This window comes from Phyllostomus hastatus, unplaced genomic scaffold (assembly GCF_019186645.2).
Source record: "Phyllostomus hastatus isolate PE091 unplaced genomic scaffold, TTU_PhHast_1.1 phas_scaffold_46, whole genome shotgun sequence".
NCBI classification, from domain to species: domain Eukaryota; kingdom Metazoa; phylum Chordata; class Mammalia; order Chiroptera; family Phyllostomidae; genus Phyllostomus; species Phyllostomus hastatus.
The window spans coordinates 2,488,006-2,502,841 of NW_025334032.1; the positions used below are offsets into that span (position 1 = coordinate 2,488,006).

A 14,836-nucleotide genomic window follows, 5' to 3' on the forward strand; every position below is an offset into this window, starting at 1 on the left:
TAGAAATATCTCTTTAGATGCTTTACAGAGGGACAGAAGTAGGTTAAATTACCAGTCACTATTACCTAAAAGATAAATTATAAGTAAGGATATGAAATAATAACAACAACAATAATAATAATAAAAACAAGACAAATAATACAAATTATTAATATAACAATTAACAAGTAAATAATAATACAAGAATAAACTGTTTTGTGTGCTCACTACTGTAAACCTACTTTTGCCTACCTGTATATATATTCCAGGCACACTGGCTCAAAACAGAAATGAAAAGTTGAAATTTATAAATAGTTCTATTATAGGCCTTTTTACCCACTGCAAATTTTAATATATAAATGTTACATTAAATTCCAGAATAACTGTTAAAAAGCAACATATGATTCCAGACAGGACCTTTTTGCTATATAGAACATTATTGAGACAACTGATGACTCTGGAATCTCTGGATGAAATGGCAGTGAGGTATCAATGATAATTTCCTGACATATGTGGTTGGATTATGGTCATGTGGGAAAATATACACAATAAAGTATTTAAGAGTGATTTGGGCCCTGGCTGGTATGGCGCAATGGATTGAGTGATGGCCTACAAACCAAAGGGTCGCCAGTTTGGTTCCCAGTCAGGGCGCATGCCTGGATTGCGGCCAGGTCCCTGGTAGGGGGCACATGAGAGGTAACCACACATTGATGCTTCTCTCCCACTTTCTCTCCCTCCTTTCCCCTCTCTCTAAAAATAAATAAATAAATAAAATCTTTAAAAAAAAACAGAGTGATTTGGTTTCATACCAACAACTTATTCTCAAATATTTCTGGTAAAAAGTTTCTTATAGTGTTTTCAAAACTTTATGTATATCTGTGATTGTTTCTAAAAAGATTAAGTTTTAAAAACCTAATAGTGACTTCCAGTCAACATGGAAGTATTCATACACACACTTCACTCCTTGCACAACCACAAGAAGAATCACAACTAACCTCAAAACAAAAACACCCAGAACTGCCCCAAAATTGAACTGTATGGAAGTCCAACAATCAAGGATTTAAAGAAGCTACATTCATCCAGACAGATATAAGAGGTGGTAAAAGGGAGCCACAGTGGAAAGGACACAGTGCAGTGGAACAGGTGGTCCCACATTCCCATGTTGTGGATAAAAATTGGGAGGGATACCTTGGGAGCCAGCAATCCCAGTCCCAGGACAGGATGCATAGCCTGGAGTTCCAATGCCAGAAAGATAAAGCCTCATAACTTCTAGCTGTAAAAATCAGTGTGGGTTGGACTGGTAGAAGAAACTGCTGGTTTCTCATAAGAGTCCATTTAAAGGGCCTGCACAGTCCTAGAATGTGCACAAAACCACCCACTCTGGGAATCATCATCAGGGCAGAAGCAAGAAGGGCGCTGGTCACATATGGGAAGTGGGTGAAATGATTGGAAAAGGGGCAAGTGCCAGACAAGCTTCCAGAAGCCAGGCAGCTGTCATTGTCTCTGACTCCTCACCGCAGCATAGCACCAAAAAGCAGTGAAGTAGGACGGCTCAACCTGACAAATACCTAAGGCTCTGCCCCTTACAACTTAACAGGTGTGTTAAGACAGAATCAAAGCAGCTCTACCTAATACACAGAAATAAACACAGAGAGGCTTTCAAGTTGGCAAGACAAAGAAATATGGCCCAAATGAAAGAAAAGAACAAAACCCCAGGAAAAAAAAAACACTAAGCTAAATGGAGAGAGCCAATTTATCAGATGCAGAGTTCAAAACACTGGTGATAAGGATGCTCAGAGAAATCACTGAGTATGGCAAAAACATATGGGAAGAGATGAAGGCTATACTAAGTGAAATAAAAATCCAGAGGGAACCAACAGTGAAGGGAAGGAAGTCAGGATTCAAACCACCGATTTGGAACATAAGGAAGAAATAAACATTCAATCAGAACAGAATGAAAAAATAAGAATTCACAAAAACAAGGAGAATATAAGAAGACTCTGAGACTTTTCCAAATGGGCCAACATCCGAATCATAGAGATGCCAGAAGAAGAGGAAGGGCAAGAAATTGAAAACTTATTTCAAAAAATAATGAAAGAAAACTTCCCTAATTTGGTGAAGGAAATAGACATAGAAGTCCAGAAAGCACACAGAGTCCTAAACAAGATGGTTGCCAAGTGGACCACATGCAGACATATCATAATTAAAATGCCAAAGGTTAAGAGAGAGAATCTTAAAAGTAGCAAGAGTAAAGCAGAGGCTAATCTATAAAAGATTTCCCATAAGACTATGAGCTGATTTCCCAAAAGAAATTTTGCAGGCAAGAAGAGACTGGCAAGAAGTATTCAAAGTGATGAAAAGTGATGAAAATCCAAGATTACTCTATCCAGCAAAGTTATCATTTAGAATGGAAGGGCAGATAAAGTACTTCCCAGACAAGGTAAAGCTAAAGGATTTCACCACCAAAACATTACTACATGAAATGTTAAAGGGACTTATTTAAGGAAAAGAAGAACAAAACTATGACCATTAAAACGAAAACAAACTCACAACTATCAACAACTGAATCTAAAAAAACAAAGACAAACTAAGCAAACAACTAGAATGGGAACAGAATCATAGATGTGGGGATCATTCAGAGAAGGGATGGAGAAGGGGGCGAATGGGGGATAAAGTACAGAGATTAAGAGACATAACTGGTAGCTACAAAACAGGGGGATGTTAAGATAATATAGGAAATGAGAAGCCAAAGAACTTACATGCATGACCCATGGGTGTGAACTAAGAGGGGGACTGCTGGAGGGAAGGGCAGTACTGGGTAGAAGAGGGCAAAGGGGGAAAATTGGGACAACTGTAATAGCATAATCAATAAAATACACTTGAAAAAACCTAAATAGTAAAAAAGCATAAAGAGTTAAACTTGAGTTTTACAAGAACTACCTCAGTACTTTTTTGATACGTCAAATATTAAATCCCTGGTAACCATTTCTGATTTTTCCATTGAAAAATGTGTGCACGTGTGTATACATGTTTATGTCCCCCCATCTTTTGGGCAACCTTAAACTATTTTTGCCTCTGTTGACCATTCTATCCAAGCCAGAAGGAAGGGTAAGGGAAGAGGAGGGTCACAGATTTTCTTTTGTTAAGCCACCAGATAGTACATCAAAGGGCCCACTAATTCAAGATCTGTAAGGTCAATATACAACTCTCACATATAGAAATGTAAATTCATAAGACAGAGACCCTAAACTAAACATATATGTAAATAGGCAACTGTTTTTTTGCACATAAAAATAAACTCAATGATAACAGTTTGTGGAAACTCTTTAAAACGGTGCGAATTATTAATTTAAAACATGAAGCAGGGTACCAAACAACATAATAGAAAGTACACTTGAAAAAAATTTTGTATCTTACTTACTGTAAATTTGCTAATACCCTGAAGTTCTCCAAATCGCATGTAAGAGATGTCTGCCTTCTTTTTTCCAACATCTATATCCCCTGTATAGATTTGTTTTATGCCTGCACCTTTAATTAAAGGTACACACTCATCACATGGGCATTTTGTCACAAAAATCATACTTTTTTCTTCTGGTTTTATTTCTTGACACCTATAAAAATTCATAAAATATTATGAAGGCAGTTTCTGAAAGGGTAAGATATATTTCAGAGAAATCTTTGAAAAACTAACACTGAGCTGCTTTAAGAACAGATTTACAACACTATGAACAATAATAAGTAAAACTTATTTTTGCTGAATTAGTGACTGTTCAAAATATATAAACTCATCACTGCAAAAATATAACCTGAACACTACAATTATTATAAGTAAAATTTATTTATTCTAACCAATTTGGCAAGGTTTCAGTATTAGATTACAAAATTAATTAAAACAGAAAGAGGCAGACATTTTCAGCACCAGAGAGAAAGAGAATACAATGTTTTCTAAGTAAGAACTTCTTTATAATGCCAGAATTAGGGGTGAGAACACCCTCCTTAAAAGTTTATAAGTATGTAAAAATGGAACTGCCTTTTGACCCAGCAATTCCGTTGCTGGGATTATACCCTAAGGGCCCTGAAACACCAATCCAAAAGAACCTATGAACCCCAATGTTCATAGCAGCACAATTTACAATAGCCAAGTGCTGGAAGCAACCTAAGTGCCCATCAACAAATGAATGGATCAAAAAACTATGGTACATTTACACAATGGAATTCTATACAGCAGAGAGAAAGAAGGAGTTTATACCCTTTGCAACAGCATGGATGGAACTAGAGAGCATTATGCTAAGTGAAATAAGCCAGGTGGTGAGGGACAAATACCATATGATTTCACCTTTAACTGGAACATAAGCAATAAATGAAAAAAGCAAACAAAATATAACCAGAGTGATTGAAATTAAGAACAATCTAATAACAGGCTGAGGGGAGGGAGAGGGGACAGTGGAAAGAAGGGTTTTCAGAATCTACTATAAAGGACACATGGACAAAACCAAGGGGGAGGGTGGAAGCAAGGGAGGGAGGTGGGTTTGCAGGGGGTGGGGGGAAAATGCAGGCAACTGTAATTATAACAACAATAAAATAATTTAAATAAAGAAGTTTACGAAGTATGATTAGAGATTAATTTATCATGGGAGCCAAAAGATCTACCCCTTTATTTAATGGAGTAGCATTTATTTAATAAATGCTAACTAAATTGATAAATTAATATTAAAGTTTTGGATCGGGTTATAATTCCCTTATACCCTCTCTAACACAGGATGATTTTATTTAACATTTAACAAATGATCCATATTTCCATACAAAATGAAGCAAGTATATCAGTAATGAGGAGCACAAAGAAAAGAGAAAGGAGTTGTTTGATGGGGGTAGTGTAGGACTAATGGATACTCTCTTCTGAGGCTACAGGGGCTGTACTTCCTGGATTTATAGTTTACTCTGCTCAGAGTCAGCTGTCTTACATCACCTCTAGCCTTCCATATTCATCTCTCTAGATCAGACTCTTACTCCATTCACCTGGACTACGGCAACATAATTTTATGCACCTAGTCTATTCAAACAATATACCCACAACCTAAGCAATCAGTAGTGTGGCTCTGGTAATGCTGTTCCATTTCCATACTAACTACCAAATGAAATGTAACCTCACAGTCTTCCCTATACAGTCCCAATCTAGTCCCAGCTATTCCATGGTTCAGCCTAATTACAACATGCATGTTCCTACACACAGTTTGCCTACTTCTAGACCACTGCTATGTCTGAAGCTAGAATGACTTCCCCACGAGTATATTCAATTGCCACCATCCTACCAATCCTTTAAAGATCAGCTTGAATTCTAGTTTCTCCATAAAGCTTTTCCCTCCCACTCCCACTCCATCCATAGCAGCCCTTCACAGCACTTGTGTTGGCTTTTCCCACACAACCAATTACATTAGGTTGAACGCCCTGTTATATCCCCTACTATATTATAAGCTCCAGAGGTCAGGAGCATATTTTAATCAGTTTTGAATACCCTAAAGTCACCCCCATAATGGTTAAGGCTGAGAAATGTTAGTGAAAATAATCTAAATTAACAATATAGGAGGCAATTCCAGTTACAATCTCTAACAAAAACTATGTTAAACCAATTTAATAAAATCTGTATATTCATAAATATAAAATATGTACTTTTGATTTAGAAAACAAAGGAGAGCTTACATTCCAGAAATATACAAGACCCTAAGGACATACTTCATGCAGTTTTATATTGGAGAGCAAAGGAGAAAGGGGAAAAAAGATTGCTCAATAAATCTGAAGGCTCATAGGATCTCTGATAACGGCCTGAGGTCAGGCAGCAAAAATCAAGTATGAACAAAGCTGGAAGGCTGGAATAAAGCTGCAAAACTAAAAATAAACAAACAAAACAAAAAAAAAAAAAGAAAATTTCAATAACCCTTGTTACATTTCAAAGAAATGTGTGCAAATGAATTTCATACCTAAATGTCAAGGCATTCTGTTCCGCATGGACAATGTATCTAAATTTCCTTATTTCTCTGTCTTTCTGTTTGTCATCCATATTGGGGAAGTCAGCATACTCAGATCCAACAGGAAAAGCATTATAACCACATCCTATGAAGTACATCATACCTGTCCCATCACAATTTTCCTGCGAGAGGGAGAAAACAACAAAGCTATTTCCAACATTCTGAAAAGGCAGCTTAGTACCATACTTAATACATTCAATTTTGTACAAAATATATAATACACTTAACTTCTATGAAACTGAACCATCAAAAAGTACAATCTTAGGGGGAAAAGGTGTCAAGGAACATGTATAAACAACACACAGACAAAACCAAAGGGGGGTTAGGATACAGGGTGGGAGGTTGGGATGGCTAGGGTGGGGGGGAGTGGTGGGGAGAAAATGGAGACAACTGTACTTGAACAACAATAAAAAATAAATAAAAATACATTTTGACAGTGAAAATAAATATTAGACCCTCCTACTGCAGTATGGTCTTGTCAAAGTTAAATTTCAGAAAGGCTTATCATCTCTCTAACATATAATCTCAAGGAAGACATTGGTTTTAGCAGTTAATTAAATACTAGCTTGTATAATTCACATAGTTTCACTTGATTCAAACATCTTTCCTGGAACAGGTTATAAGATTCTGTATAACAGAAACCATGACTTATTCTTTTTTATCCCTTACAGTATACCTATTAGAGAGTTTCATACATAACAGATACTCAGTAAATGATTGTTAATTTCTTATATGCTCTGTGCTGTGGTACTGGTTATCAAGCCAGAAATTTAAAATATATTTTGAACAATTTCTGTTCTTGTGCTAAAAATGTGCCATTGTGATATATCTAGAAAATAAAACATTCACTTATCTATAGTCTTCAATAATTGAGCCCTTATATATTATCATAGGACTTCTTACCTCAATGGCTCTCATGGTCAATGGCATTTTAGGTATTAATGTGAATGCTTTGTCAATTATTAGAGTGAAATATTTTATAAATCATAACTGTTTACAATAGCTTGGAATATGCTATAATAAACCTCACTACATTTCAATATATCATAATTACTCATGTGATAGTATCAACAGACTCATTACTATAGCAGCTTGACAAAAATCAGTTATAATAAGCCAACAGAAGCTTACAAATAAAATACTATCATATTAATACATAAATTAGTCTTGAGTACTTACTAAATGTCCAACAACACGCTCAGTTCTATATGTATTATTTCATTTAATCAACACAGACGGAAATTTAAGCCCAGAATGCCTGACTCCAAACCTATATCTTTCTAATTTACCATATTAAGTACATACACTGTAGATAACTTAACTGAAAACTTAAATTCTCCACAAAGTAGTTGAGAACAACCAGATTATAAGCCAAGGCCTGCTGAGCATTCATAGAAATACCAGTAGGAGTTCCAACCATAGGCCAGGCACTATGCTAGATGCTAGGAATATAGCTGTAAATAAGACAGAGAATCTCTGTCCTTGAGAACCTAATAATCAAGAGATTCTAAGAAACTGGAGACTTCTGGCCACAATGGGGGCATAGGCAGACACACTGTGCCTTCTCACACAACCAAAATAAGGTCAACAAAAACTTAGAAACAAAGTAACAACCAGTACTGACAGAAAACTGAACTGTATGGAAGTCCGAGACAACCAAGGAGTTAAAGTAGACACATTCATCCAGTCCAGTAGGAGGGCCGGAGCTGGGAGGTGGCGGGAAGAGAGGTTGAGGCAAAAAAAAGTAGTGGCTGGTGGACCCTGGGCACAGAGGTGGCAGTGGGCAGACCCAGCGAGGCGGCAGATTGTGGAGGGTCACAGGATACAAGGTTGCTTGTGGAACCTGGCGGCCCCACATTTGTTGGCAGATAAACCAGGAGAAACTGGGGAGCAACCCAGGGTCCCAATGTGGGGAAATAAAGCCTCAAAACACCAATTGAAAACACCTGTGGGTGTCGAGGTGGCAGTGGGAGAGACCCCCAGCCTCACAGGAGAGTTCATTGGAGAGACCCACAGGATCCTAGAATGTACACAAACCTACCCACATGGGAATCAGCACCAGAAGGGCCCAGTTTGCTTGAGGGAAGTGGAGGAAATGATTGAAATCCAACAGAGAGCACAGCAAGCACCATTGCTCTCTCACAGACCCCTGCCCCACATACAGTGTCACAAGACAGCAACTGGGTTGCCCTGCCCAGGTGAACACCTAAGGCTCCGTCCCTCACTACATAACAGGCTTGTCAAAAAAAAAAAAAAAGGCCCAAATGAAAAAACAGATCAAAGTTCCAGAAAAAATACAACTAAGCATCAAAGAGATAAACAACTTACCAGATGCACAATTCAAAGCACTGGTGATCAGGATCTCACAGAATTGGTTGAATTTGGTCACAAATTAGATGAAAAAATGAAGGCTATGCTAAGTGAAATAAAGGAAAATGTACAGGAACCAATAGTGATGGAAAAAAAACTGGGACTCAAATCAATGGAGTGGACCAGAAGGAAGAAAGAAACAACTAAACAGAAAAGAATGAAGAAACAAAACTTCAAAAAAATGAGGAGAGGCTTAGGGACCTCCAGGACATCTTGAAACCTTCCAACATCCGAATTACAGGGGTACCAGAAGGGGAAGAGGAAGACCAAGAAGTGGAAAAGTTATCTGAACAAATAATAAAGGAGAACTTCCCCATTCTGGCAAAGGAAATAGACTTCCAGGAAGTCCAGGAAGCTCAGAGAGTCCCAAAGAGGTTGGACCCAAGGAGGAACACACCAAGGCACATCATAATTACATTAGCCAAGATTAAAATGAAGGAGAGAATCCTAGAAGCAGCAAGAGATAAGGAGGCAGTTACCTACAAAGGAATTCCCATCAAACTGTCAGCTGATTTCTCAAAAGAGACCTTGCAGGTATGAAGGGGCTGGAGATAAGTATTCCAAGTCATGAAAGGCAAGGACGTACATCCAAGATTGCTCTATCCAGCAGAGCTTTCATTTAGAATGGAAGGGCAAATAAAGTGCTTCTCAGATAAGGTCAAGTTAAAGGAGTTCATCATCACCAAGCCCTTTTTATATGAAATGTTAAAGGGGCCAACTAAGAAAAAGAAGATGAAAAACATGTTCAGTAAAATGACAGCAAACTCACAATTATTATACCTAATAACCACACCTAAAACAAAAACAAAAAGAAAGTAAGCAAACAACTAGAACAGGAATAGAACCACAGAAGTGGAGATCACATGGAGGGTTATCAGCAGTGGAATAGAGGGAGAGAGAGGGGAAAAGGTACAGAGAACAATTAGCATAGATGGTAGGTAGAATATAGACAGGGGGAGGGTAAGAATAGTATGGGAGAAGTAGAAGCCAAAGAAGTTATATGTATGACACATGGACATGAACTAAGGGGGGTGGGAGGGGGTTTGCAGGGTGGAGGGGAATGAAGGGAGGGAAATGAGACAACTGTAATAGCATAATCAATAAAATATATTTTAAAAAAAGAGATTCTAAGAAACTGGACACATAACTGTGATGAATGTTACAAACGAGCTATAAAGAATACTATGGGGGATTTCCTCAGGGGAGCCTATTCTAGTAAGTGTTAATAGTTGAGATAGAAATAAGTCAAGTCAAGAGATACTTTGAAGGTGGAATCCATACTATTTGGTCATTGATTGGATGTGTAGAATAACAGGGAGTGGGATGGTGACCACTGATAAAGAAATAGGTCATCAGGGAAAATACTGGACATATTGGCTAGGATGAGCTTGAAGTATTTATGAAACATCCAGGCAAAAAATAGTCAAAATACTTGCTGTAAAATCTATTAAGGCAAAATTTAGGTTCTCACACATAGTTATTAAGTATCTCTTAATTCCATGTTCTCCTAACCCATCTCCATAATTCCAGGCCTTCATCATCTTTTTAATTAATGTACCTAATTTCCTGTCTAGCTCCACTTCATTCTTTTTATAATGCAAATCTGAAGCAATTATTTTCCCACTTAAAATATTATTGGATTTCACTGTCCATTATAGTTAGGTACCGCCACGTGTGGTTAGTCTGAATTGAGAAGTATGGTTAAGTATAAAACATACAAGATTTTGAAGACTCCCCAATATGCAGAATACTTAATTAATAATATTTTACATTGATTACATTTTGAAATATTTCTGCTCGTTAATTAAAATGTATTCTTAATATTAGTTCATATGATTTCTTTTTCAATATGGCTCCTATAAAATCTAAAATTAAATACGTGGCTTGCTTTTCATTTCTACTGGTTAGTACTGTGCTAGTGTATCCCACTGTCTAAAGGATAAAGTCCAAACTCTCTACATGTTTTACATGAAGAAATACAGTTCTTCAGGATCCAGACCAATTTTTTTTTGCAACAGTATAAACATAGGACTCTGGACTCCAACATGCACTTTCCCACATTGTCTCTCACACTTCCTACCTCTGCATGTTATTCATAGTCCCATGGACTTATTCTGCCTGGTGAATTCCTATTTATTTTTCAAGACAAGTGGCATCTTACATCCACCAAGAATATTTTACTCATTCCTCTAAGGAGAGTTAAGATTCCTCCTCTGCTTTCATGGTATCATGTTATAATCACACATACCAGTCTATTTTCTACTTTTCTGTGTACATGACTAAATTACAGAAGGCCATGAGGGGCAAAAAAAAAATGTGGTCTTTAGCTCCCCACTGTATACTGTGGCATAGTGTCTACCCTATAGAAAGTGTTTAATAAATGTTTGCTAGATCAATAAAGGGGACTCCAGAATGGCTGCAAAGTAGATGGAAGCTGCATTCACTTGCTCCCAGCCCCAAACTGGATTTACAGCTAAATTGCAGAGCAATCAACTTAAACTAACTAAAAGCTAGCTAATATTATAACCAAAAAGTACAGAAGATGCTATACAGACACTGTTAAGAATGGTTGAGAAGCAGGAAGGGAAATCCCCCCCCCCGCCACACACACACACAGGTACAGTGGCAGCTGAGAAGTTGGAGAGATATTGTGGCTGCGGAACTCCCTTCCCCTAGGAGGGAGGAGTCTTAACCCTATGCAGAGTTCCCCAACCCACAGCAACAGAGACAGAAAGAAGAGACTGAAGCATCTGGCTGTCGGAATCAGTGGGGATTCACCCTTCCTGGGAGATTCAGAGCGCACCTTCTCAAAGTAGAGTACTCTTACTGTTATAGCACCGGTCTGGAGAGTTCCCAGTCCAGAGTCTGCTGAAAAGTCTGTGCTGCTGTGGACGGGTCTGCTAGTTATACATAGTGGTCACTTTAGGGGGCTCTCTATTTTCTGGAGAGGATTTAGGTAGAGACCCAGACAGTGACTTAACTGTGTATCTTGAGAAAGAGGACCAGTCTCCCCTACCTTGAGTACACAGTAGGCACCCCTGCCCCTACCTGCTGCTGAGTTTGGAGGCACAAGGGAGCTGTGCAGGGTTGGGATTTTCAGCCCACCCTATTATATTACGTGGTGTGCTGTGCCAAGCTTGGACTTTTGGCCATGACCAGCTGAGTTATGAGCCCCTGCAGAGTGTGGACTTTCAGCTCTGCCCCACTGAGACCAGCCATGTGGAGATACTGGAGTGCAGTGTAGGGATGAGATTTTCAGCACCATTCCAAGCAGTCTGGCAGCAAGCTAGGGAGCCATACAGAGCTGAGATTTTCAGATTGTGTCTCCTAGGGAAGCTTCTTCTATCTGGAAGCCAGACATGCAGTGGTAGGCTATGTGGCTACATTGTGGGAAGGCAAATCCAATCTCTCCTGTGTTCAGCCCATGCTACCTGGGGAAGGGGAAAAAGTGCCCTCTGCCTTCCTACAGGTTTGAGGGCACCACTCCTAACAGAAAACTGTTTAGCTTAGCCCTGCCAAATCCTGGACACTCCACTGGGTGCAGATTCTCCACAGGGGGGAAGGAAAAGCAGCTCAGAACAGGGACTTTCAAAGTGTGAGACCCCCAGAAGCTAGTGTCTGGGCATGAGACAGACAGCCTAGCCTCCTCCTGTGAGCTGGGCTGGCATCATCCCCAGTGAGATATTCTTTTGATTTATCCCTTGAGCCCAGGGTGGCTGGCTGTACCCAATCTGAATCAGCAGCAAAATACCTAAGGGAACTAGAGTTGGAGACTTTGGTAGAGATTGAGAAGTTTAGCTTTGAATCAGGGTCTGCTTTCCCCTCACTGAATACCCCACTGAGTGACCCCCAGGTAATAGACCCACTAGCCCTATCTCAACTAGCCTGGGCTCATCCTAGAATTTCTCACTGAAAGGCTCCGAAGGAAAGCCAGGCAAGCTTAGGAGGAGACAGAATAGGGGAAAGGTGAAGGTTGGACTTCAGGGGACCTTGGTCCATTTACAGAACTGCCCCTAAACCTAAGCAGGAAAAAGCTGACCCTTTTACACAGATTAGCCCCTCACCCACACACTCAAGTCCAGTAGACACTGGCACAAACAGTGAATAGATTGGTAGCTACAGACAGGGAGCCCAAGGCCAGTTACACACAATGTCTGACAGCTACATTTTCCTGAACTCCACCCATGTGAACCCAGAACCAACAAGGTCAGTGGTGAGCTTCAGACCACATCAGAGCTCTACCCAACTAGGCACACAACAGGAATACCCAAAGAGGAATTCTCAAAAGCACCAGACTCTGCTGGAAACAATGTCAAGGGGCAGTTCCTGCACACTGGCTCATACATGGTGGTCAAGGTTTACCCTTACAGTCTCCCAGCTTGAATGGTTAACTCTACCCACAAAAGGGCCAACAGCACTCAAGATTCAACTACAACAGGGGGTGCACATAATCCAAAAGAAATACACCTAAAGCATGGAGTTCAGGTGATCTGTAAGATTGTGCCACTGAGCCCGACAAGCCACCTTCATCATGAAACCATCAAAATAAGTTGAGGAGACATAGATGTACCCAACACAGAGAGACCAAATGGGGAGACGAAGAAAAATGTCCCAAACAAAAGAACCAGAGAAATTCTCAGAAAAAAGAATTAAAAGGAATAAATGAAATGGAAGCAACCAAAATACCAGATTTAGAGTTTAAAATAATCATTATAAGGAAGCTCAAGGACCTTAGGGGAAGAATGGATGACCTCAGTATGAACTTAAACAAAGAGATAGTAAATATAAAAAGGAAACAGAAACCGTAAAGAAAAAGAACCAGTCAGAAATGAAGAATACATTAGAAGGAATCATTAAAAAAAAAGAGAACTAAGAGAAATGAGGAAGGTCTAGGGAACCTGTGGGACAACATCAGTGTAACAACATCCACATCACAGGGGTACCAGAAGGAAAAGAGAGTGGGCAAGGGATAGAGAGCCTATTTGAAGAAAATAATGGTGAAAATTTCCCTAACCTGGTGAAGGAAAAAGTCACACAAGTTCAAGAAGCACAGAATCCCAATCAAGACGAACCCAAAGAGACCCACACCAAGGCACATAATAATTACAATGGCAAATGATAAATACAAAGAGAGAATCTTAAAGGCAGCCAGCAAGAGAAGACTGTTACCTACAAGGGAGTTCCCATGAGGCTGTCAGCTGTATTCTCAACAGAAACACTTCAGGACAGAAAAGACTGGCATGAAAGATGCAAAGTTATGAAAAATAAAAATATGTAACCAAGACTACTCTACTCAGCAAGGCTATCATTTAAAATTGAAGGTGATTAAAAAAAAAGCCAAAGGAGTTCATTAACACCAAATTAGCATTTCAAGGAATGTTAAAGGAACTGCTTTAAGAAGAAGAAATAAAGAGAGAGGATATAGGTATAAAGGAAACAATGGAAATAAATAAGCACCTATCAGTAATAACCTTAAATGTAAATAGGTTAAATGCTCCAATCAAAAGACATATGGTTGCTGAATGGACAAGAAAACATGACACTCATCCCAAAGCCACAAAATATACATTCTTCTCAAGTGCACAGGTATCATTCTAAAAGACAGACTTCATGTTAGGACACAAAATATCTTAACAAATTCAGGAAGACTGAAATCATATCAAGCATTTTCTCAGATCCCAATGGCACTAAACTAGAAATCAACTTCAATAAAAAAAAAACTCAAAAATATTCAAATACATGAAGGTAAAATAGCATGTTATTCAATATGAATGGGTTATCAATGAGGATGAGGAAGAAATAAACAATTACCTGGAAACATATGAAAATGAGCATACAATAATCCAAAATCTTTGAGATACTATAAAAGCAGTCCTGCCCTGGCTGGTGTGGCTCAATGAATTGAGCACTGGCCTGTGAACCAAAGGGTTGCCGGTTCAATTCCCAGTAAACATACTTGGGTTGCTGGCCAGGTCCCCAGTAGGGGGCATGTGAGAGGCAACCACATATTGATGTTTCTCTTCCTCTCTTTCTCCCTCCCTTCCCCTCTCTCTAAAAGTAAATAAAATAGTTTTAAAAAATAAAAAAATAAAAGCAGTCCTGAGAGGGAAGCTCATAGCATTACAGGCCTACTTCAAAAAGGAAAAAAAAAAAAAATCTCAAACAATCCAATCCCATACATAAAAGAACTAAAAATAGAACAACAAACAAAGCCCAGAGTAAGCAGAAGAAAATAATAAAGATCAGAGGAGAAATTTAAGAAATACAATACAAAAGCTCGATGAAACAAAGAGCTGCTTCTCTAAAAAGATTAACAAACCATTAGCCAGATATATCAAGAAAAACAGAGGACCCAAATAAATCAGAATTGAAAGAGGAAAAATTACAACCAATATCATAGAAATAAAAGGACTGTAAGAAAATACTATGAACTATACACCAAAAAAATTGGACAATCTTGGCAA

General features: G+C 38.7%; 1 protein-coding gene across 2 annotated transcripts in view; it reads right to left on the reverse strand.

Annotated features, from left to right (window-relative positions):
* Nucleotides 1–14,836, reverse strand: part of CDADC1 (cytidine and dCMP deaminase domain containing 1) — a 109,188-nt gene that overhangs the window by 37,093 nt on the left and 57,259 nt on the right. For both annotated transcript variants that reach the window (XM_045821699.1, XM_045821700.1), the window contains exons 6-7: nucleotides 5,955–6,124; nucleotides 3,401–3,590 (exon numbers count right to left, since the gene is read on the reverse strand). In XM_045821699.1, the coding sequence (XP_045677655.1) occupies nucleotides 3,401–3,590; nucleotides 5,955–6,124 (360 nt within the window). The remainder of the gene's footprint in view (nucleotides 1–3,400; nucleotides 3,591–5,954; nucleotides 6,125–14,836) is intronic.